The 26434-nt window shown below is 39.2% G+C and overlaps 1 protein-coding gene across 2 annotated transcripts in view; it reads right to left on the bottom strand.

Moving 5' to 3' along the window:
- Positions 1-5421: 5421 nt before the first annotated feature.
- Positions 5422-26434, bottom strand: part of slco3a1a (solute carrier organic anion transporter family member 3A1a) — a 57066-nt gene continuing 36053 nt past the window's right edge. For both annotated transcript variants that reach the window (XM_028586193.1, XM_028586191.1), the window contains exons 3-10: positions 13622-13720; positions 13254-13526; positions 11942-12106; positions 11651-11849; positions 8326-8494; positions 7343-7515; positions 7057-7121; positions 5422-6210 (exon numbers count right to left, since the gene is read on the bottom strand). In XM_028586193.1, the coding sequence (XP_028441994.1) occupies positions 5858-6210; positions 7057-7121; positions 7343-7515; positions 8326-8494; positions 11651-11849; positions 11942-12106; positions 13254-13526; positions 13622-13720 (1496 nt within the window). In that variant the 3' untranslated portion in view covers positions 5422-5857. The remainder of the gene's footprint in view (positions 6211-7056; positions 7122-7342; positions 7516-8325; positions 8495-11650; positions 11850-11941; positions 12107-13253; positions 13527-13621; positions 13721-26434) is intronic.

The following is a 26434-nucleotide window of genomic DNA, read 5'->3' as shown; positions in this document are numbered from 1 at the left end:
TGGACACTTTTCCCGGAGTCTTATAGTTGCATTTTGTGTGTCTTTGATGTGAGGAGCACCAGGAGCAAGGTGTGTACCAGAGAGTATGCTGCTTATACTGTAGCTGTTGTCATACACTGTCATTGTGCTATTATTAGACTTCACAGACCACACACACACACACACACACACACACACACACACACACACACACACACACACACACACACACACATGCATACACTATTGTACTGCCAAGCCATTATTTTTGATTAATATAAATAAGATGTGCACTGTGTAAAAGCAACATAAACACACACACACACACACACACACACACACACACACACTCCAAACCCTCCTGACCCTCTGCAGCTGTGGCAGACTCTAATTGGCTGTGTGCAGGTGTGGCAGGTTCTTTGCTGAAACGTGTAGCGTGACCTTTTGAAATATTTTGGGAATGTGGTTGTTGGCTGCAAATAAATGTCATCTCTTATAGAGTCTTCCTCTTCCACAAAGCCGAGCCAGATGTTTGATGCCCATGATGTGAAGGCAGAGTTTCAGAGAGTTAAGACAAATAAGTGCATGGGGCCTGACTCTATTACAGGAAGGTTGCTAAAGCACTGTTCAGAAGAGCTTTGTGATGTGTTCTGTAATATATTTAGGAGCAGCCCCCTCTCTGGAGCAGCGAAGGGTCCCAAAGTTATGGAAGGAGTCCAATGTTGTTCCGGTGGCTAAAAGCGGAACCCCTAAGGTGCTAAATGACCTCAGACCAGTGGCATTGACTTCACTGGTCATGAAGTAATTTGAAAGGCTGGTCAAAAGGGAATTGATAACTATGGTGGAGGAGGCTTTAGACCCCATGCAGTTTGCATATAGGGCAGGGATGGGGGTAGAAGATGCCTCAATCACTTTACTTAACTTTCTGTATAAGCATCTGGAAGGTCCTGGCACTCATGCCAGACTTTTATTTATGGATTTTTCATCAGCTTTTAATACTATTCAACCACATATTTTAGCTTGGAAACTGCGTACCTATTTTGATGGTAAATTTTGTCGGCTGGATTGTAGATTTTTTAACATGTAGATCTCAGAGGGTTAGGGTTAATGGCTTTCTGTCAGAACAGCGCTCCTCTTCCACTGGCTCTCCTCAGGGCTGTGTCCTGTCCCCGTTGCTGTACATTCTTTACACCAATGACTGTAGAAGCCAGCATGAGAACAGGCACATTCTGAAGTTTGCTGATGACACGGTCATCATTTATGGAGGAAATATTTATTCATAATTCAAATTGAAAGTCCAAAGAGAAATTGAAAGTCCAAAGGGAAAACAAAGCGAGATCAAATTAAAAATATTATTATTTTTTAAATTTTCCATTTGGCTTTGGCTTTTGAATTTAATATTTGGCTTTTGAATTTCAATTTATCATTGGCTTTTAATTTTCATTTAATATTTGGCTTTTGAATTTCAATTTAACATTGGATTTTAATTTTCATTTGGCTTTTGAATTTCAATTTAACATTGGATTTTAATTTTCATTTAATATAATAGCCTACACGGGCTGTACAAAAGGCCGTCAATCAGGAGTGATAGTTGTGAGGAGGCTCCATGTTAGAGAATAGCGCGGACACGCACCTCACACCGCGCGCACCACCCGGAGAAAAAAGTGAGAGAAAGAAAAAGGAGAGGTCGCAGTTCGGACGATGACTATCCGGTTGAGATTGTGTGTGTGCGTCCTCGAGATCTGACCACACACAAACACACGTAAGCAGAGCTACCCACACCCATGTTTCTACTGTTGCTTAATTAAATATAACATCAAAAGAGAGAAGTTGTCTGAGTCGTGTTTTAAACAGACACACCTGGGGCAAAGTTGGGAACCAGAATCAGATTTAAATCCAGTCCTAATCTAGTCCTCACTAACACGGACCCAATTATAGTAACTACATGAAAACTTCACGGTTGTAGCATGAAATGTGGTTTGTGTTTAGCTTACATCATCATTTTCTATCATGTGAAACAAGACCCAGCCTAGTGGTGAATCTGCAGACAGATGCTTAACAGTGTGCTCCTCAGCAGTAAGCTCCCCCTGCTGCTCATAAGGTGCCACTGCACTCCTTTGGTTTCAGACCCTCCCACCAGCCTTTGGGCCACGCCTCCTCATTTACATTGACATGTGTCAAGTCCAAATGAAAAGGCAATGTTAAATGGAAATTCAAAAGCCAAATATTAAATGAAAATTAAAATCCAATGTTAAATTGAAATTCAAAAGCCAAATGAAAATTAAAATCCAATGTTAAATTGAAATTCAAAAGCCAAATATTAAATGAAAATTAAAATCCAATGTTAAATTGAAATTCAAAAGCCAAATATTAAATTCAAAAGCCAAAGCCAAATGGAAAATTAAAAAAATAATAATATTTTTAATTTGATCTCGCTTTGTTTTCCCTTTGGACTTTCAATTTCTCTTTGGACTTTCAATTTGAATTATGAATAAATATTTCCTCCATACCCTTGATGGTTATCTTTGACCAGCAAGTTCTTCGCAAGGCCCGGTCTAGACTGCACAAACCACCCCCTTCACTCTGAGTTTGTAATACTCCCATCAGGTCGCAGATTTAGAGTACCTCGGTTTAAGACCAATAGGGGTAAAAACTCCTTTGTCCCATGTGCAATAACTCAGCTTAATTTGCACATGTAATGTAGTGCTTGTTTTGTTTTTTAGAGATTGTTCCAGTGGTGATAAATTGTGTTGTGTGCAGGAAATCTTTTTTTGTACTCATGTCTTGTATTGTTGCCTCTATTTGTATGTTGCTTGAATGTGTTTATTTTTTATTTTTCACTCCCGATTGCATACCAACTTTCCCATTTGGGATAATAAAGTGACTGAACTGAACTGAACTTATTTTATGCCGTTCACTCACATGGCCAAAATGTAAGTCAAAACCTGAACTTTCAGTAATCACTGAATAGATGCTCCCAAAATGATGATTTATTAGGTACAATCACAATGTTTTCATCAGGTAATGTGACTGAAAATAAAAAAGAAATTAACTTTTGAATCTGCTGTTTATGGCTTTTATTTGAAAGGGTCATCACTCTTAAAAAAAGACAATGGAATATAAAAGGTCCAAAACACTTTGGTCAATCACAAAATCCGCCTTCTATCACTTTATGAATAGATCAAGAGTTAAAGGATTTATGTCTCAGCAGGATTTGGAAAAACGTATAATGTTGTCTTTACGGGTCTCAGACAACTGCAGCTGATTCAGAACACTAAAACCCGAGAGTGGATCACATCACGAGTTTTTATTTATTTTTTATTTTTTTAAATACTCTGTTGGTTTATAAAGCTATGACTGGTTAAGGGTCTGAATACATTTCTAATCTGCTGCTCTGTTATGTACAGTTCAGGTCGTCTGGGACAGGTCTGCTTTCTCTCCCCAGAGTCAAAACTAAACATGGAGAAGCAGCATTTAGTTTTTATACACCATATACAGTATCTGGAATGAACTCCCAGAAATGTTGAGATCTGCTCCAACTCCAAAAAGTTATTTTAAGTCAATAAATATACTTGGGGTATTCATTTATAGTTTGTACAGCTGCAATGTCACATTTTATTATTCTGTTTTATCCGTTTTGTATTTTGTATTTTATTCTTTTTATATTACCTTGTGTTTCTTTTATATCTGGTTTAAATATCTTTTTTTATGTCTTATGTAAAGCACTTTGAATTGCCTTGTCGTTGAAAGTGGTGCAACACGTGGCCAGGTTGGTCCAGTGTTAGAGCGGGCGCACATATACTGAGAGGTTTATGCCTCGACGCAGAGGTCCAGGGCTCGAGTCCAACCTGTGACAGTTTCCTGCATGTCTTCACTCCCTTTCTCACCTACCTGTCCTGTAAAAAATGAAAGGCGGAAAAGCCCAAAAAATAATCTGCAACACAAATAAACTTGAGGATCTGAACCTTATCAATAAATAAAAATATGAGTAAAGTATAACTTCTGCAGCTTTATAAAAGACAATAAAACATTGAGTACAATTGAGAACATGTATAGCATTTTATTTAATATACATTTTATTTTTTGTTCCCGTTTCTTACTGGATTGAATTAGTCAGTTTTGTTAATATGTTTGGAAGTCTTTTGTGTGTAGTTTGTTCATGACAAAATAAAACCAAACGCTGGATAAAACAGCACTCTGAAATGAAAAAGTCTATTAACAAGAATACAAAAACACTCCCATTTGAATTTATTTTCTGAAAAATAATTTATTTCCAGAGTAAAATAAACAATATGTTGCCATACAAAAAGTGTAAGAAAAGGGACAATGTGAAAACTGTAAATGCAGAGAGATCAGTAGAGTAACAGGCCGTACAGTATGTGCCGAGTTGTGTTAAAAGAGTTCTTCAAATACATGTCCAGGAATAAATTCTGTGTGGTTTTCGTGTTGTTCACTTTGTTTGACCTTGCACACACAAACTCCTGCAGCAATTCTGTAACTTTTATCCCAGCTATAAACAGGCCTAGTTGGTTTTTTTACCACAATAATGCAACATAATACTTTCATCCCTATGAGTTGTCCCAAATCTTCTGTATCACTCACACACACACTCTCTCACACACTCTCTCACACTCTCTCTCTCTCTCTCTCTCACTCACTCTCACACACACACACACACACACTCACACTCACTCACTCACTCACTCACTCACTCACTCACTCACTCACACACACACACACACACACACACACACACACACACACACACACACACACACACACACACACACACACACACACACACACACACACACACACAAACAAACACAATTAGATTATATATCATTTATACTGTCCTTTCAAATACAATCTAATAAAACAGTCTGGGCCTAATGAAACTAATATATTACTCCTCATGTATTTTACTTGAATGTCCAAAACACATTTGCTCTTACACTAGTATATAAAATACAATTAACATTCTTATTTGAATAATCCCTTATTAAGACATGTTAGGTTGAATAAACTCTGCAGATGTAAAAACAAACATTAACAAACTGCTATAATGAAAAACAAATCTGACACAAAACTAAAACATGGATGTATCAGATACAAATTGCACATTTGCACCTAAGAGACAAGACTTCACAGTCTAGTCTAAACAGTATCAAAAACAGTGCCTGTGATACAGCAAGAGAACGACAAACTGAACAGTGCAAGATGACATGAGAACACTACCGTGTTTTAAGTTATTAGACTTTACTGGCAGTTAAAACATCTACTAGGCCACTCTAATAACCCAGCCAGGGTGTTTCTATTCTCATTTTGTAAGAAACCGTCCTGCATTAAAATAAAATGCATTAACAGATGAACTATTAGTTTGTAAACACTTGGCAACTTTAAATATGTATAACTGAAAATGAAGAACCGGCCCAATTCTTATTTTTTTTTTTTATCTTAAAAATCAAATTTTTGAGAGTGACAGGCAGAACACACAGTGCACTGACTGACTGCCATGATTCACTGGAATCATGACAGACCTAAAACAATATGGCAACTAGTTGTAAAAGCATCATGACCACTCACTTATCAACTAGGACTGAGCTAAACTGTAGTTGTCTTCTACCACCGAGTCAACACAGGAATTCATCGGAAACACTGGACAACACCTCGCTGATACGTAAACTAAAATGGACCCTTGAAAGTTTAGCGAGGATGTGGAGCGCAGTAGAGAGCAACGTCTCCTGTGACCTGAACGGGCCGTTAAATAGATTGCCTTTATTGAAAACATTTTGTTTTATCCTTTCAAGAAAAGAAGAATCAAATATTCCTTTGAGAGAATATGCATGTCCATATTGTCCTTTTCTTGCATAACAAACTATAAAACGGACTCCATATTTTCACAAACCTCATGGTCCTCTAGGTTATATATAAACTTTGTCCTGTCGACTGGTTTGGGGCCGTCAGTGAGTGAAGGGTAAAACTCTGTCGCCGTCATGTAGCCCTCGTGACTTTTGATGTACTTCTTGTAGTTCCTGCGTAAGCAATACCACGTGGTGGTGTAGAGAAGGAAAGCGATGCCCTTGAGGACGATGGCGAGGCCCACGTACAGATGCCTGTAAGCTACGTTGTCGTACAGCAGGCAGGCACCCCGATCGCCGCAGTCTGAACTCCAGAAAAGGCAAGTGGAGTCGATCCCAGCACCAAAGATCAGAGGAGGGGGGATGAATCCTGTACAACAGAAACACTGACTGAGCCCACACACTCTCGGTTTCCACAAGAATAAGATAAAGATAAGAAAAAAAACTACTTTATATAGATGTTCCATTCTTAAAGAAATATAATAAAAAAAAATAAAAAAATAATTTCTTTCAGATAACGGCTAGCCTGGCTCTGTCTGAAAGTAAATCTTCTCATCTAACTCTCTGCAAGACACCACATTTTCCCCCAAATCTCAAACAATTCCTCAAAAAACCCAGACATAGATTGGAATAGAGAAGCAATAGATTAAATCAGGGTCTGTCCCAACACCAACACTCAACATTTACAAGTTGAAGTTAATGAATTGTTGGATTTGGCATTAAATATACAGTAATTATTCATGTTATATTTAACACAAATATGAAATATATTTTATATATACAGTATATTATACTTTTTAAAATGATTTCAGAAATACTTGTACATTCCTTGCCTCGACACACTCAAAACATAGATAATTAATCTCTTGAATGACTTGTAAAAGTAGACTGGCGTGCTTTTAGATAACTCAATTTAGACTTTCTTAATTCCATTACTCCTCCCACCTTCTGAATGTGCATTTGTTTTCTTTCAGTGTCATCAACTCTAATGCTGTACAGTTGATCCGATTTGACTCAATGTGGAAAATAAATAAAACCAACAAAGCATCTCAGGTCGATCGAAGCCTGTATTGGCATGAGTGATGAGATTATCTAAGCGTGTCCCAGTGAGCTCCCTCACAAACTCACAGACTTGACACGCAAATGCCACAAGTGGGAGTATTGAGACAGAACCATAGTATCTGAAATGAATGTGTTATCTGATAAAAGTCCTTACCAAGGAGTCGTAGCAAAAGAAACAGCACTCCAAGTGCGTACGATTTCAGCTCGGGGCTCACAGTCCTTCAAGAGAAGAAGGTAAAAGAAAAGTGTTGTTGTCCACACACACACACACACACACACACACACACACACACACACACACACACACACACACACACACACACACACACACACACACACACACACACACACACACACACACACACACACACACACACACACACACACACACACACACACACACACACACACACACACACACCCCTTTATATCAAACACACCTGATTAGGATGATAACCGAGGGCGTCTGGGCCATGGCTCCGACCAGGCTGCAGGCACAGATCACACACAGGAAGACGAGGAAAGCCTCCGGGCAGCCTGGCGTCGGACATTTCCCTGGAACCGCTGTGGCCAGTTCACTCTCAGAGGATACGCAGGCGCATCCCGTCAGGTTCTTTGAAGAGAACAACAATTCAAAATGAACTTCAAGTTAATCAAATTACATGGAAAATGTGTTACAGCGGGTGCACGCTACATTTGGAAGAAAGCCTGGCATCAATACAGTACAACTAAGCATCTGATCTGGTAACAACCACAGCCACACTTGATTGTCCAGCATGTGATTTTTTTTTTTTAACATCAAAGTATATAGAACATTTTAAGAAGTTCAAAGATAAGTTTGCATCAACATTAATTCATTTGGTGTTTTTTTCGGTGGCAAAATCAGAACATTACGGTTACTAATTGCTACCCCAAGACTTAAGGCTGTTTTATGCTTCTGCGTCAACTCCACGCCGTAGCTACGCTGTCGCTCCTACGGCGTCGGGACCCTTTCGCAGTTCTGCGTCGGGGTTGCTTTGCATCGCGGTGCATTTCACATTTCAGGGGGTGCGAGGTGTCTGCCAGCCAGTTTATGTTATGTTAGCAAGCAAACTTTAGCACAACTGCCCACAAAGTACTGCTCGCTGGCAAAGTGCTAATTTCAAAACGTTAACTGACATATACAGTAGACACTTTACAAACGGGTAACCCTGTCATTGTAACCAAAATATGTCTGAGTTTATTTGCAAAGCTTATGTCAGTGAACTAGCATGTTGCTACTCCCCACAGTAGGCTGCTTGAAACGCCGACTATCAACACACAGGACGAGTTGACCAATCACAGTGTTTGCGGTCTGAGCAGACTGCAGGGGGGTTGGCGGCGACGCAGAGGGGTCTGTGGGGGTACGCCATCGATTCGACGCAGAAGCCTTTAGGGTAAAGACCTGAGAGATGTTCGATGTGGTCCGAGAGTTTCCTGTTCCGGTGCAGCCGGCAAAGCAGGCGGACAGGTAGGTGACACCGTTGGAGCCGCACACAGGGCTGATGGAGGAGGTGAAGCAGTTGCAGCGACTGATGCACTGGGCTTCTGGTTTCTCGCCCACCCGCAGAGTCCTGAACAGAGACACAGAGAGAAACCTGAGCATCATTTCCAACTGGAAGTACCAACTATATCTGTACCGTATGTGGCACAAACAAAATCAAAGAAGCACTCTTTATCAGTGATACTATGGTTTACTTTTTAACGTCTCCATGAAAACTGCACCGCACAGCTAACCTGCTGTGGAGCAGACAAAAATACTGCTTTCACATTGAAATATCAAGAAATAAAAGGCAACTATATGGCTGTGTATCAAACCTTAACACTTTTTGTTTTGGACAAAAAAAATTGTCTGTATCACAAAGCATCAAAACCAGTCAAGTGTGTTTTTACTGGGGCAGCCATTTTAAAAAGCTTGGACTCATGTAGACCTAAACTACTGGACAATTGTCTTCCAAAAAAGAGAATGTATAATATTCAATCTGGATCGATGAAAACCTCCTATTAACACAATGGTATGGACTAGAGGCATTTCTCTGCGTTTCTTCCAATGGAGAGGCTCAGTGCAAAATAAAAGGAAATGACAACAGCTCTAGAGATCTATAACAGCCTCTGATTAATCACTTGCGCAGTGATCTAATCCAAAGAGGAAGGGGCAGACTGGCCTGGAGGGTCCCTGACATTTCCATGTAATACATAACACAAGTGGATTTGCTTGTAATCAGTAGTAAGTTCTCCCTCCCTCCTACAGCTCAGGCCAGTGTTTGATATGGTGATATTGTTGTGTTGAGCATTGTTGGGATTAGGGCTGCTACTAACAATTATTTTAATTATTGATTAACCTACCCATTATTGCTTTGATTAACCCAAATCAATCTGAAATGACTTTAATCTAATCAACTGTTTTTTTTTTCTCCATTTAAGCAACAGTCCAAAAATGGGAGCCCAGGAATTTTTGCCATTTTTCCTTGAAAAAAAGAAATTGCATTAGTGTTTTTGGTATCTACATCAGGTATTGTATCACTACTACTACTACTACTACTACTACATTTCAAATTATTCCTAGCTCTAGACAAAAGCAGGCTACAATAAATAAACAGATAATGACAAAGGAGTTTAATTTATTATGACTTATCAATATAAAACTGAATGAGATTGCCTGTTGCATATTGCATATATTTTAGCTCTAAATTTCTTACAATGTGACCGGTGAACCACAAGGCCACCTTCTGAATAGAAAACCTTTTTTTAAACTTGATGAGATGACACAAAGTAAGTAAGGCCACTTTGCCCCAATGACCGGCAGAGATAAGAATCTTTATTTACACATTTAGACCGTCTGCAGTTCACTTCTAATAAAGTCCTCTAACCTTGGCAGCAGTGTTACTTTTTAATGCAATAATTTAGTTTACTGCTCATGTTTATTTATAAGAATAACTGGGTCCTTATGATAGGACCAGATTTAAAATCTAGGGTATAAGAACTTGCCAATAATGACCGGCTTGCTCTACATTATTTGGTTTATTACACGGCTACTCATACAGTGGTTACCTGCTGATAACACCTGCATCCTGGTCGGGACGGTTAACTTTACCGCTGATGAGCCCGGCTCTCGGGTGGAAGTGGTGAGTGAGCTAACCATGGAGCTAACTAATGCTCTGTTTGCACTGTAGCCATTAGAGCTGTTAGTGTTCCCCGTTTCCTCCACCCTCTCTCTCCCTTTGTGATCTTCTGTTCAGCGGCATGAGCTCTGTATGAGCACAAACACTGAGTCAAAAATAATTTTAGCGATTTAAAAATGGTCTGCCAGAGTCTATGATCAACAGCAACGGTCTGTTATACACAAATAGCAGACCGCAGAATGCTGTGACTGACCGTGTAATAAAATGATATAATTACTCATCATCTATAGTTTAGCTTGCTCTGCTGAATCTAGATGGATATGTTGGTTTTTGACACTGAATTCAACTAACTTTCTCCTGGGGATTTTACATACATTACTCTGCTTCTGATCTGCTGAAGTTGCATGTGATTGACTAGTTGTTACCAAACCAGTTTTGTCATGAAAATGGACTCTTAGCTAAACTGGAAAAATCTTGGGCAAACAGAGCATGTCAAAAGCCAGTTAACCAGAAGTTAAACTTTTTGCAACCAGCTACATTTAAGACAGCATAACTATGTTGCATATGTATGTTGCAGCCCAAGGTGTCATAACATCACTTTAACCATTTACAGTACATCAGAATAATACTGATCTAACACAGTGGTTCCCAACTTTCTTTGTCTTGTAAACCCCTTAAAACAAAGAAATGTCCTTATGTACTTACAGTTGTCACCAATTTAATCACATTTTTTTCCCTTGTTCTATTCGAATTAGGGCTGGGTATCGTTCAAAATCTTTCGATCCGGTGCCAATTTCGATACCTCAGTTTCGATACTGGTTCCTAACGATACTTTTTTCGATACCATATGTTTTAAAATCCATTTCACCATCAACATTAAACACAAAGCTTTTATTTTCCACATTAATTGTGGATCAAAACAGTTATCAAAATTAAAAAATTCTGGTAAAACTGCTCACTCAGAGTAACATTATTAAAAAGTGCAGTAGTCATCAGTCAGTCATCAGGGCAGAGAAACCACCTTTGTGCCTGCTTGTCAGGAAGTGTAACATCAACAGCACCGCGACCACTTTTGGCTCGCCCTTAATATCATATCGCATCAAACGCTGTCTGCGTGAAGTTTTGAAAAACTGTAACCACACTTGAAACCAACCGTGACTCTGTGACTTCAACAAAACTGCAGACAGTTTACTCCGTCCGCACCTCTCCATGTGTGTGTATGTGTGTGTGTGTGTGTGTGTGTGTGTGTGTGTGTGTGTGTGTCAGAGCTCCGCTCTGTGTCAATATGCAGAGAGGATAGATAAGCTCGTGCTTACGCGCTCAGACGCTTTTGGAACCAAAATTTGGCACCGAAAGATAAATAAAAAATTTTCGGTGCCATAAAAGTATTCGACGTTCGGTACCCAGCCCTAATTTGAATAGTCCTGAGAAATAAGATAATTCAGTAAATTACTGAAAATCTAAGTATAACTTTTAGATTAATATTATTATTAATATTATGTTTTCTCTGCTATTCTAATCACAACTTCTCAGATTGATCTTGGTACTGCCTTAACCTGTATTCAATGTAAATACAAATGGCTGCCATATATCCAGCTTCTCTCTTACTCGTTTCTGTATGGGACCGTCACTCCTGCGACAGGGCCGGTGTCGCAGCCTAGGAACAGGAAGGAGACGTAGCAGGCGGTGGAGATCAGGTTGACCAGCATGGCCATGCGGATGGCTCCCAGCGCCGACAAGTTCAGCTTCTTCACCAGCAGACCGCCCATGAAGATCCCCAGACATGCACATGGAATGGCGGTCATACCTTAAAAATAAAGTTGACCAGAACTTATTTATTACACGGATGTACAGTATATAGTATGTGTGGGCTTCTGTATGTTTGCTGTAAACACAGACCTAACAGCTGGTTTGCTGAGGTGGTGGTGAGATGGAACTGCTGCTCGAGGTATTTCCCCAGAAAGGCTGCAAAGCCCGCCACAACCGCGATCTCCATACAGGCTGCCAGGATGATACAGGTGAACACTGGGTTTGACAGGAGGTGCTTGGTCACCTTGGGGATCACTGGGTATAAATGAATAAGGAAGGAAGATCATTAATATCCTGCTCTGATCTAAATTGATTGATTGATGAACATTTGTATAGCATTCAAATAACATAATAATAATAATAATAATAATAATAATAATAATAATATAATACAATAGGTAACACTTTACAATAAGGTACACAAAAAAATAGGTAGTTAATGATTAGTTTTTGAAAGGGTAGTTACCTTTTTCAGGAGGGTAACGAATGATTAGTTACCCTTTTTGAAAAGGGTAGTTACCCTTTTTCAGAAGGGTAACAAATGGCTAGTTAACCTTTTTGAAAAGGGTAGTCACCCTTTTTCAGAAGGGTAACGAATGGTTAGTTACCCTTTTTGAAAAAGGGTAACTACCCTTCTGAAAAAGGGTAACTACCCTTCTGAAAAAGGGTAACTAACCATTTGTTACCCTTCTGAAAAAGGGAAACTACCCTTTCAAAAACAGTAACTAAATCATTCGTTACCCTTCTGAAAAAGGGTAACTAACCATTTGTTACCCTTCTGAAAAAGGGAAACTACCCTTTCAAAAACAGTAACTAAATCATTCGTTACCCTTCTGAAAAAGGGTAACTAACCATTTGTTACCCTTCTGAAAAAGGGTAACTACCCTTTCAAAAACAGTAACTAATCATTGACTACCTATTTTTTTGTGTACCTTATTTTAAAGTGTTACCATACAATATATAATAAACCAATTACTTGGTGGATACTCAATGAATAAAATAAAGGATAAAGGTTTTTCAGGCTTTCTCTACTTTTGGACAACCTGCCATAATCTGCATAAAGAGCATAAAAATAAGAGAGTTTAAGTAATTTTATTAAGTAAATAAATGTAATAATATAACATTTCCAAAGCAGTGATGGAGTATTTTTCATTGTGATATTATTACTTTTACTTCATCAAAAGGACCTGAATACTTCTTCTACCACTAAGCAGGTCTAAGTTGTTACCATTTTATAACAATTTCAACAGCAAAAGACCAAACTCAGAGTTTAACATTTTGGTTGTATTCACATTTGACAAATATAGAAAATAAATTAATCAATATATGTCATGTATTTTAAAAGAGTGTATTTTCCTGGCATGACAACACTGCAGTACTACACTGGATCTTGCACACTCACCCTTGAGTTGCTGACAGCAGGTGGGGCTGTTGGCAGGCTCGGGGCTGCGTACAACCCCATTGCTGGGCTTTGGAGTCTCATACTCTGCATTAGGAGAGGGAGGAAGCATAACCTGCTCACTGTCTGCCCCCTCCTCTCTCTCTGTGGATGGCAGTGACTGAGGGAAACCAAACATAAAGAGAGCTGAGCAAAAGAGTAAGGCACCACACAGGAGGAAGCCTGCCCACCAGGCACCGATCCACCGCGGGTCTTCTGGAGTGATGCCCAGCGCATCTGTGGAGAGTCACAGCAGAGGTCAATACCCCACATACACAGAGAAACAGGTTAAATTAATGGAGACTGGAACACTGGACAAATATCAAACTCACCGGTGTCAATAAAGATAGCATCTACGTAGAACTTAGTGCAGAGGGAGCCGAGGATGAAGCCACAGGCAGGCCCGAACACCAGTGTAGAAAAGAGGATTCCTGCACAGAAACAAATATCAACTTTACTTTTTTACGTTTGTTTGGTCTTATTTGAGTCACCTTACACTTTCAGAAATACATTTATAGTGACAAAAACAAGCCCCAAAACAAGGAGGCTAGTTTTATTATAAGAGCTGTGAATATTGTACTGTAGGTCACCAGCCCAAATCATGATTCTGTGTAATACTTTTAATGCCTTCTGAGTGCCGCTATAAAGTACCTCTGGTAAGCATATAAGGGAACCTTTGTACCAAGTGCAATCAATGTCCCCATGCTGCAACTAACGATTATTTTCATAGTTGATTAATCGGTTGATTATTTTCTTGATTAATCGATTAGTTGTTTGGTCTATAAAATGTCAAAATGGTAAAAAAAAAATTATACAGGTTTTCCAAAGCCCAAGATAACGTCCTCCAATGCAGGGCTCCAGACTGCAACCAAATGGTCGCATTTTGCGACCAAAAGTTGAGACTGTGCGACTGAATTTTACATCCAGTCGCACATGTGCGACCAGTTAATTTGCCCCCCTTTTTTTTTTACACATTAAAACGTGGAAATTTCGGTACGTGAGAGTTCGTAAGCGCAAGCTTATCTGTCCTCTCTGCATATGACAGAGAGCGGAGCTCCTGCGCGCGGATGCACACACGCAGAGGTGCGGACGGAGCAAACTACTCAAGTTAGTCACGGAAATGCTGACAAAGTGGTTGCGAGTGTGGTTACAGTTGTTCAAAACTTCACGCAAACAGCGTTTGCTGCGATATGATATTAACGGCGAGGCGAAAGCAGTCGTGGTGCTGTTGATGTACACTTCCTGACAATCAGGCACAACTGTGGTTTATCTGCCCTGGGGACTGACTGACAGGCTGAGGCTGTAAGACAAGGCAGCTTAATTTCTACAGCACCTTTCAGCAACAAGGCAATTCAAAGTGCTTTACATGAAAATGGTCATGATGAAAATAAAAAAGAATAATATACAAATACAAGAATAAAGACTACAAGTTACAGTGAGTAAGAAATTAATAATTATTAGACTCAAGGTTGTAGGGATGGGTTAGGGAGGAGAGAGGGAGGTGTTTTATTTTTTATTTTAGTTTAGTAGCCTAAAAAAAAATGCATTTTTAATTTTAAGTTGAATTCATTGCAATTGTAGACTGGAGTATAGAGCTGGTATATATTTTTTTTAAATATTTGTACTGTCATGACAGCGATGGTGCTGTCAGTTTACCTTTTATGTTGCATCTTCAAAAGTGCACAATAAAATGTGAAACTAAATTTGAAACAGCACATTCTAATTTCTATTATCAAAGAGTTTATTAGTAGTACAGTGAAAATTAGTAGAAATGTGAATATTTGGTTAGCATGTTGATTTACGGTGTGTGCCCCTAAATTTTCTGGTTGCGTCCCTAAAATTTTCAGTTGGGGGCCACTGTGCTCTTAGTGAAAAAAGTTAGTCTGGAGCCCTGCAATGTTCTGTTTTGTCCACAACTGAAAAATATTAAGATTGACTGTCATAGAGGAGTCTTTAGTTTACTGTCAAGAAAGAACCTATTTTAATTGTTTTTTAAAAAGACTCAAACCGATTATCAGAACAGTTGGCCAATAATTTAATATTTGACAACTAATCGATTCATCTTTGCAGCTCTGTTTTGCACATATAATGCTGATGAACTGTAATGCTTATTCTGTTTATTATGTGTATTGTGTTTTTTGGCAAGACAAAGACAAATTTCTTGCTCTGGTGGGACAATAAAGTTACATTTTATTTTCAAAACATTAAAGCCCAATGTGGCATGCAACAATGTTACTGAATTTGTGAATGACTTAAAACATGTAGTTAAGAAAATATAAAAAATATTTCATTGTGAATGCAGAGCAACAAGACACGCTTAAAAATGTATCCACATCAAGGAAGGCCTATTCTACTTTGATGTGGCCTTTTCCAGCAGGTTCAATGGGAAGCAAGACAGCAAAAGGGAAACATTTTGGCTGTCATGAAAGATCAAATCACCCAGTTAAAACCACAAGGCAAATACAGCAGTGGCGGTTTCTACACACAGTAACTGTATTCATTATGATTGCATGGCTCAGCCTCGTCACCCTTGCAGGGTAACACACTGAACAAACACACACACACACACACACACACACACACTGTGAGGACAACAGCTCAACAGAAACAACCCAGTGCAGTGCAGTTTGTCCCATCTCTGCTCTTGTGGGCAGCTGGAGATAAAATGTGGAGCTTGATCCAAAATCCTCATTAGAGATCTGTCAGCGGGGTGAGAGTCTGGCGCTGTGACTCAGACTGCAGGCAGATAATGAAGACTCAAAGCGCAAATTGGGAGACAAATTTCTCCCTGTGTGTCCTGTGATCTGTGGTATTATTAGACCGCACTGTTAGACTGTATCTGGCACACAGTGAAGAAAAAATAAAAAAAACAGATCTTGTTCTACGTTTGCAATTCAACCCCCCCCTTCCGGAAATGCTTGCTACAAATTACTACCAAATTAAATGAAATCAGCTCTGCTACTCCACTTCCTCCTCCGGCCCTTGCAGCATTACAGACATCCCCGTTCACTGGCTGCAGGTTGGCCTGAACATTGCTGCTATCAGCACGGAGCCTCCAGTAAGATGCTCGAATGCCAGGAGCAGCCACTTAATGAACAAGCGTGGAAACGGTGACTAAGCTCTGTACGTCTCTGCTAGTGCTGAGTGAATGCAGTCTGCTTCCTGCCTTGACCACCCACATAGAAAGGGAGTCAACACATTAACATAATTGTAGCCTATTTCACATCAAAGTTTATTCTTCCCATAACGGAAATGGCTCACAGATTTGTTTAGGTGCGGCTCCCTACCTATAACATGGTATAAACAGACTCATTTAGACAAGACGAGGAGTGAAACAAAAGAAAACAGGCTTTCACGTTGGGATGGGAACATACTGCTTTTCCCCGCCCATAAGCATACAGCTGAAACATCTTTGTGGTTGACAGTCAAACCAAGATGGAAATTAACAAAGAAACTGTTGTGTGGCCATGAGGTGCCAGAGCACGTTTTTACCTCTTCCTTCAGCTAGCTTCTGAGGCTTTGCAATATGAAAATAGATCTAATTTCCTGAAGTCTGAATGCAAGACTGAAATCAAAGTTCAAAACAACTAAGCTTAAACAACAGTGTTAAACCACCTCTTTATAGGCTACAGAAAGACAGACCGAGGGATTCACACCCACAAACACAGAGGAAAGAGCCGTTGGGGCACAGCAGGGAGTTTTTACTAGATACCAATGAAACTGTGCAGTTTAACAGCACTTTTATGAAGGAGGGCTGCAGTCGCTATATGACTAGTGTATTTGCCTGTGGTGCTGCAAATGAGGCCTATGCACTTTCTGTTTCGAGTGTTTCCTTAGAAACTGAGTGTTGTCTTCTCATAGCAACAACATCACAATTTCTTTCACCACAGGAAACCACAAAGAGGAAATTCAGTTAGACAAAATCACCTTGCAGGAGTTGACAGCTCAGCTAGCCCACGACCACTGAGAGGATACATGTTTCCACAGAGATCCGTGCCTACCCCCGGTTGCTTTAAGAAACTCTGTCTCCTTGATGATAACATTGTGCCGCAGCACAAGCCTTGCATGTGGAAGAGATCACAAATTTATGAGGGACCATGCCTGCTTATCAATCTGCTGCTTCTGCACAAGAAACAGGGCAAATGCAATTTTGAAGTTGGTGATAATCTTCACATAAAAGATGACGATATTATATATATATATATATATATATATATTATTTTATTTTTTTAAAGGTCAAAGCCATCAGAGAAACAGCATGCAGTAGGTTGAGTCTCCCACAATAGGATTAAGCTGACATGAACATGAACTCGATCTTGTAGTCAAAACATAAGCAAAGTATTAAGTCTAACATTGCTTCAGTATAGTTCTAATCTTTTCCTCCACCTCCAGATAAAAACGTTACCTCTTTGGGAGCTGCTACAAGGAAACGTGTTAAATAACACACACTGTCTAGTGTTACATTCTCCAGTTTGGCTTAAAGGAATAGTTAAACATTTTTTGGAAATATATTTATTTGCTTTCTTGCTGAGAGTTAGGTGAGAAGGTTGATACCAGTCTCATGTCTGTCCATTAAGTAAGAGCTAAAACTGGGAGCTGATTAGTTTAGCTTAGCTTAGCGGGGTGAAACAGCTAGCCAGGCAATCACTCCAGGAAGTCACGGTGTCCTGCTAGCCTGGCTCTGTCCAAAGCTAACAAAATCCACCTACTTGCACTTCTAAAGCTTACTAATTAGCGTATAAACCAGGATGTAAAAACAACAATTTGTAGTTTTATAGGGAGTTATGTAGTGTGACCATTACTTGATGGACAATAGTTTATCTGTCTACCCAGCACTTATGTGCAGCGTCTCCACCGGTTTATTGGCAACCTCAATATCGCTTCGGCTAGCTGATTGCCCCTGCTTCCAGTCTTTATGCTAAGCTAAGCTTACTGCCTCCTACTATGTACTGTACATACAGACATAAAAGTGGCATCACTGCCCATAACCTCAGTGCTACAGTTATTCTTTCTCCTTATCTTTTTTTCCACATAATTGATATTTGCTCTCAGGTCATAGATAAAAGACAACTGTGCCTGTACAAGCTGTAAAGGGTTGATTTTGTGTTTTTCACAACAGGATTAATAAAAAAAATAAAAAAATAAAAATAAACCTAAGTCAAGCACATTAAATCTCTATGAAGGTCAACTCAATACACAACCACAGCCGTGGGTAATCTTTTTAACACACTACTTTTCTAAACTGCCTCCAAATCCCTTACCTTCCTTTTCAGCGGTCCTGTGATGAGATAAGTACAAAACAAACTAATTTGTTCATGTTGTAGTTCGCCCGAGCCTTTTGGTATCCTGTGAATTATACTCTCAGGGGAGCATGTCAGATATAATTCAATGACAAAGCTTAGTTCTATCGTTTTTTTCTCCTTCTTGTTTAGAGACCAATAGAAAAGGCTGGGAAAGCTCCTGTCCATGAGGCTTGTCCTTTTCCAGATGTTAATTAACTAGATGAGACGAGACAGGAGATTGGGTTCACGAGATAGAGACAAGATTTTAACACTATTTTACAGAAAACTACAATGAAGAAATAAAACTGGAAAAATAGTCCTTAATCAATCGAAAGTCCCAAAATGAAAACAGAGCACTGAAAGGTTTTGCCATAAACTCAAATGACTGGCATCTCTCCTGTATAACTAACAGTTACACTGTTACTTATTCCATGTGTATAGTGGAGAGATAGTCTCTTCATTCATTGAACAAATGTTACAACATAACTAAGCCTTTTCTGGCAGTAGTTGAGACCAAATGTTTTGCACTTGAATTTGTCATTGTACAGTAAACAGAGAGCAATAAAGCTTATTTTACTATTGTTTCACATTGATTACGTTCTAAAACAAATAAATTACCATCAAAAACTCTATTGCACTCATGCTATTTTCTCCTCCTCTGCATTTTATTAATTGCAGCACTAAACAAGGAAGTAGGCTACTCTAGTATCGATTTATGACCATTATAGGATGAAGGGAGAACATTTCTCTTTGTTTAATATCATTAAAAGTTAAGTTAGGTTTTGCTGTCCGCTTCCCAACTCATTTTAAATAGGACAGAGAAAGAGAGTGGTCTCTACGAGACAGTGCCACAGTGAATTGTACGCTGTGGACGCGTGTGTCTCGGCCAAGAGAGAGAGAGGGAGAGAGAGAGAGAGCGGCGGTACTCTTTAACGTTCTAACATTGGATTTACAGGCAGCTTTTTTCTTCCGCTATCGCTCAGCAAAAGTAAACTCCGAGTCAACTTTGGAGAACGGGCGGGGAATCTTCTATGCTAATTTCAAGGCTGCAGCTCTGCACTTGTGTATTGATATCGCACAACACTTTTTACCTTGACGAGAAATCTTGTCTCGTTTAATCTCGCGAGATTTCATGGGGGCAATATCTCGTCACACCTCTATAATTAACCCACAGATGCTTCCCATATCCTACGATCTACATTTGGAAAGTTGACTTAAAATAAATGTTGAATGTACAAATGCCCATGCTTTCACTTCAAAGAACACAGAGGGATGTTATTTCGCAGTACTACAAATGTAGCACTTGTGGATTAGCAAAAATAGAAGCTCCTTGACGTCATGCTATTTATCTTCACACTTGGAGAGTGTTTCCTATAAATATGTAATCACATACAAGCACCTCCATCTCATACACTTTTGTAATGGCTCAGCCAAAACACTATGCAAAGATTTAAGCCATAATATAACTGTGACAGGTTGGGCTGCACTCTTCATAAAATAGCTCCTGAGATTAATGTGGAGCCAGGTGAAACCCAGTAAGAGGCCGGTTTCATGCTGTTCAACACAGATACAAGGTCCTCCACAAAGACCACTTGTCCCAAAGTTTAGTTTCTTTGGACCATACAAGCCAAGGGGTGGAGATTATAAGCCAACACAATGTGAGGCTAAACAGAAAAACTCATGGTAATCGAAATGTCAGATGCATTACGCCTGCACCGTCTTCAGTTTATTTCATGCTCTCACTGCACAAAGGGAATTCCTTCTCCCCTTCCATTAATCTGGACAAATTTGGTTTGGTAATCCTCTGAGCTAAATTAGAGCAGAGGGACAGTGTGATGTTGGAGGCTAAACAACATATTGTGCCACTTTCACAAAAAGGCAAAACAGAGTGAGCTAAATGATACTGAAGATAAAGCCAAGAGCCAGTGTCTCAGCTCCATCTCTGAGGCCTTTTATGTCGGAAGGTCAATTGAGAGCAGGAACAAAAAGAGTCTCGGGATGGAAGAAGCGCATAAAGCTGACGCAAGATATCAAGGTTACATAAAGTGACTGTAGACTTTTAAGACCACACGATTTGAAGAGCTTTCAAACAAAAGCTGCGTCTTCCTCCTCTGTCGTACATCAGGTCATAACATCCTCTGTGCTTAAAGACATTTAAGATTGCAGAGAAACACTCAAAAAAGGCCAGAGATGTCAGACTGAGTACAGGCCATTTCCTGAATGGCCAGTGAAGGAAGGTGGCTTCACTCACACTGACAGTTACACAAAAGATTCAGACACACCTTAACACACACCACACCTAACAACTATCGGTCTGCTTCCTGGAAACACACTTCCTCTCCTCTCATCAACTTCACAGAAACAGAATGCGGCTATATCCAGGTATGCACGATAACTGGTGATGTTTTCTGGACTGGGTTTAATAAATTGAAGCCATTTTTTACTGAGGAAAAGCACAAGCTTCACATCGTATGTGTGGTTTTAAGGCTATTTGTCTGTCAATTGTTAATAATGAAAATTTGGATTTATGACATTTAAATAAAGATTTTCATGGATAGCCTTGAATTGTATTCAGTTCTTATAAGACATCCTTGGCTAGTTATTGTTAGCTAGCATGTTGTTAGCTGGTGATGTTATAGACAAAAGTTGTCAACAGTAACGTTACCTAAAGTGAATAAAGCATGTAGTTCCTTTTTAGCAACAGTTTGCTTTATTTGCAATCAAAAGCATCCTCTATGTCTTACATTCCAGGATATGGGGTCCTTTTCTCACAGAAAGAGTCTTTGGATCAAAATAAAGTCTGTTTTACTACTGTGAGCCCATTAAGCTTTACAGATATGACACATAGCTAATGAACAATTCCAGATACATTTTGCAATGTGCATCTTAGACTCAGCCCTGCAAAATCAGCCGTTGAGGCTTCGGTCGTTGTTTGTCACTCTGCCTGAGGAGAAAATGCTGTTTACTTGGTTGTCATGACTTCGCGAGTGATGACATCCTGTCACTGTTCCAGTTGCTCACCCTCAAAGGGAAAAGAGAGCGGATGATGTTCACTTGAGCTCGTGGAGCAGACAGCTCTGCAGAGTTTGTAATTATGACTTCATGACATTTCATAAAATGCTGAAGCAGCGGCGGCAATATTGTATATATCGGAAACACTGTGATTTGTTGCTTACTAAGGAGATGTAGCGGAGAAAGAAAGTTTAATTGGTGGGCTAGGCTGCATGCTGCAGGTGATAGCAACATGCTAGTTAGCTTAACGTCTGGCGGTTTTTGGCACGGGAGAACCTAACTTAAAAAAAAAATAAAAAATAAATCCTCTGTGCCGCAAAGCGTTTTTTGGTTTTCTATCATTTCACTGTGTGGGGAATTGGCAATAAATTATTACAAATGATTTGTTCTTATATTCTATCCTATTATTATTTCATGTATATTGTATCCTATTATTTCATTTATACATTGTGTGTGCTGTGTGTCTGATATTGTGCTGCTGCAACACTGGTATTTCCCATTTCTTTGGGATCAATAAAAATCTGTCTGTCTGTCTGTCTGTCTGTCTGTCTGTCTGTCTGTCTGTCTCAAAATGCCAGGGCTGATATTTGGTCCCAGTCTGTCCCTGTGGCTCAAGCAGAGAGGAGCTTTTCCAAACTAAAGTTGATCAAGTCATACCTGAAGTCAACTATGTCCCAGGAACGGATCACTGGCCTTGCCGTCATCAATATCAATCACCCAATAGGGGAGCAGATTTCATACGATGACATCATTGATGATTTTGCATCAATGATGATTTTGCATCAATTGCATCAAGGCCAGAAAGGTCAGGTTTTAGTTTGTGTTTTCTGTTCTAAGTGCTATAGTGTAATAATTACATTCTCTTTAGTGTGTTTTCACATTTGTGTGATGAAGGATTTGTGCCATTTTGAATATTTATTCTATATTATGTCTTTTGGCAATACAATTGTGTGTGTGGGGGGGCACTCGGAGGGGTCTCACCTGGGGCGTCATTCAATGTAGAACCGCCCCTGCTTAACGTGTTGTTATCTGGTGATGTGAGAAACAGAAGTGAATATAGCTTACTTTGGAGGGCTGTGCTGAGCAACATTTTACCCTGTGTATTTATTGATAACTCTTTGCACTTTAATAGTTCCTCACAAATCCATCAGCCTTGTTCTTATTCTGTCACTGTAGCCAGACTACGGACCATAAGCTAGGCAGTAAATACACATGGAGTTCTGCACTCCGTCAAAATCAACCCAACGTCCAGGATTTACAATTTCCACATACAATCAGAGTTAGTGGTAGTCGTCAACTTGTCAATCAGCGCTCTGCTGTTAAGGGAGAGGACATAGTTGAGTTATCCGCATTGACGTTACATGTAGAGGCTGCAGAAACTGGCATCGGAAAGCCTTTTTTTTTCCAGAGTAAGTATGACTTCTTTAACACACAAATAAGATGTTGTATTAACAAAAGTGTCATCTTCTTTCACATAAAATGACCACATCACCTGACCAAACTATAAAATAGACAGAACATATGAACCATATCAACGGTTTGTATCTTTTAAAAAATGCACGTGGGCTGGTTAAACTGACTTTTTTCCAGAGATATCTCGTACCTCGTTGGACTGTGGGTTTATTTTAATAGGTACATACTTAAACATTAACATTAACCAGCATGTGTCCCGCTTCTTATGATTCACAACCTGCTGCAGTTTTTCACTAGAATTTTATGAGAAAGTGCATTTAGATATCAGGTCTTTCAATTACTTCATTCATAAGTAAGAAGCTATACAAGCATTCCACAACCTAATCTGCGATTCTTAAATTCCGGCCCATTTTTTCTGCTAATAACATAGTGAGACTCTGCTAAACACCTGCATGATGTTATCAGCTACAGTATGATCATTAGCTCTAGGTATCAGTACTTAATACCTTTAAGGTATTGACCGTAATAACCCAGTACCAAGTAGTATTGAAACTTCTCCATTTAAACACAAGGCTCCAGACTTATTTTGTTTCTACTAGGAGCACTGTAGCCCCTAACCGAACATTTTAGGGGCACAAGCAGAACATTTAGGGGCGCACTGACCAAAAAAGCCAGTACCAAGTAGTACCGAAACTTCTCCATTTAAATGATACCTGCATTTGATCATTTTTGTACTCAGATCTATTTGTATGGTTTTGCTCGCAGCCAATCACCGCACACGTTCTTTGATTTAATGAGACGTTTGATTGGCCCACTACCGCAGCAACTACAACCCATACAGTCTGTGGTGAATTTGAGCATGGTGTATTTGATGGAGTTGGCAGTTCGGCGTGCCAAGGGGCTTCCATTCACATGATGGGAATTGAATAAAGTAGGAAAAAAAAGGTACTAATGTATCAAATGAAGTACTCTATTGGTATCTGTATCACTTTAAGGGTATTGGTACTGGTATTGTTATTTTTTTAATGATCCCCAGCCCGAATTATCGAAACAAAAAACTAGCCCTGTTTTAAGCTCAACAGTTTAAAACCCCCAAAATATTCAGTTTACCATCATATATATAAAGCAAATCTTCACATTTGTAAGGCTGAAAACAGTGATTGTTTGGTTTGAAAAATTACTAAAAAATATATTTATTTCTGTTGATTGACTAATTAACTATCAATTTGTTGTTACAAAGGGGGAAAAACACTGAAATTGTTTGTTGGTCAGCTGTACCCTATAGTAATCCTGTTGGCTATACAAAGCCATGACCTAAATAACAAGCCAAAGCTTAAAGTAGGCTCTCAACTCACATTCAAATGCCATTACATCAGGATCATCCTGCTTTAACTTCCGCTCACGTCAAACCATCTAAAATTTAAAACCAGCCGTCCGCACACGTCCAACTACGATCGGACATTAAAACAGGGTCTTTTGGTCTAGTCAACTTCTAACTTGCACCGGAGGAGATGAATGTTTCATTGATGCCAAATAAGTGCAGCTAAAGGACACATTTCAGACTATTAGCATTTTGACCCTTAGGATGAAGCAGTGGGGTTTACTGCAGAGCGTCAACTGCTGCAGCCGGCGGACACACTGGCTTCTCAGCGGCCCTCAACACCCTGTCACGTTAAGCTGAGCTCTGGCTCAATCGTAGCCTCAGAGAGGTCACAGCCTCACTGAAGGCTTCACTACCTCATATTTAGACTCCTGATAGGAGTCTAGACTGCTTATAATCAAATTACATATATGCAGCAGGGCAATCAAGTGACTTTCACTGATCCTCCTGTACATACAGTTTGTGTTTTACTAGTCATGTCAACTTTATTTATATAGCACAATACATACATAATAAAATGCAACACAATGTGATTTACATAAAGAATATAATACGATAATAAAACATCATACTACGTCATCTTCTGCAACCTAAACACACCATTGTTTTAAGCAGATGCCACCATCTCCCCTCTTTCACTTCCTAATGTCAGAGGCTTGTTACGACCATAAATATTATTTAGGAAATACCACTTGAAGTAACATTTTATGCATTTACACCACAAATACTGAATTTACTATCAGCCTTTTCAAACTGATCAGAATACTGTCAAGCTCAATAAAAACCCTTAAACAGTTTATAGATGCCAATTTTATTTTAATTTTAATTGGTGTGAATATGTTATACTAAAAATATACTATATATATTCTAAACCTTCATGGATTAAAAGACCCCACTAAAAACCAAATATATGTTCAATATAATTAGTTTTAATAGTACATTAGAATACCAAAGTAAAACAAATATCTGTTTATTAAAGCTGCAATGTTAAGTCGATTAATCACTTAATCTAATGATAGAAAATAAATCAGCAACTATTTTGATTATTGATTGTCAGTCATTTTTTTTAAGCAAACATTTTCTGTTTCCAGCTTTTCTCCGTTTCATATTATTGTAAATTGAACATCTTTGGGTTTAGACGGTTTGTCGGACAGAAGAAAACATCTGAAGATATTACCTTGGAATAAGATTTCATAGGAAATGTAAATAATAGTTTGTATTTTGCATTGTTTTATTATGCTCATACTAGCTGTTTTATATCAGAGGTATAAAAAAAAATAACAGTAAATGCTGACTGAAGATCTGCTGTGCCCGACAGATCTCTGCCCTCTTTTATAATTCAGGGGCTGCGACAACAGCGCTGCCACATCCCAGGACTCTTTAGGTGACAATATAGAGAAAAATCACTTGAGTAAAACACACAGCAGCAAGATGGAAAAGGAAAAAAAAAATGTCTTTAGCGAGATACACGTCAGAGCTGCAACACTGAAGCCCCGTCATGGAAATAAATGTGTTCAACATCCGGCCCTCTTAGATTATATAAGACAGAGTGAAGCCATCATATTAAACTTTGGGAAAAGAACAAACTCTGCATGTGTGTCCATATCCTGTGGGTAACTTAGATCTTTATATTAAATAAATAAAAAGCAGAGGAAAGTCAACAGACGTGAGGGAAATTAAATGAGAATGATTGTTTAAAAAGCATCTATTGCATTTCGTCTAAATCAACACGCGTAAATGGATACGAGACAGGTTTATAAAAATATGTGGGTGGTCCTGCCTCCCCTATCTGAACTCATTTTTATCTTTTATCTTGTATACGTTCAACACCTCTGATGCTACTAGACTCCATGTATGGATAACAATGATAGATGTGTCATCTGTCTCTGCCTAAAAAGGTGTAACAAAGCTGACAAAAGAGTTAGGTAGAGGTCAATCAAGCCCAGTCAGTACTTGTCCACAAAGTCTTAAGAGGAGGTCTAAAAGCAGTTTTTGGACATGTTGACATGTCACAGCAGGAAAAGCACCAGAGAAAATACTAATAATGATGAATTCCA

This window comes from Perca flavescens, chromosome 8 (assembly GCF_004354835.1).
Source record: "Perca flavescens isolate YP-PL-M2 chromosome 8, PFLA_1.0, whole genome shotgun sequence".
Lineage (NCBI taxonomy): Eukaryota > Metazoa > Chordata > Actinopteri > Perciformes > Percidae > Perca > Perca flavescens.
Note: the sequence above shows the minus strand (reverse complement) of the source record. Positions and strands in the feature narration are given on the sequence as shown.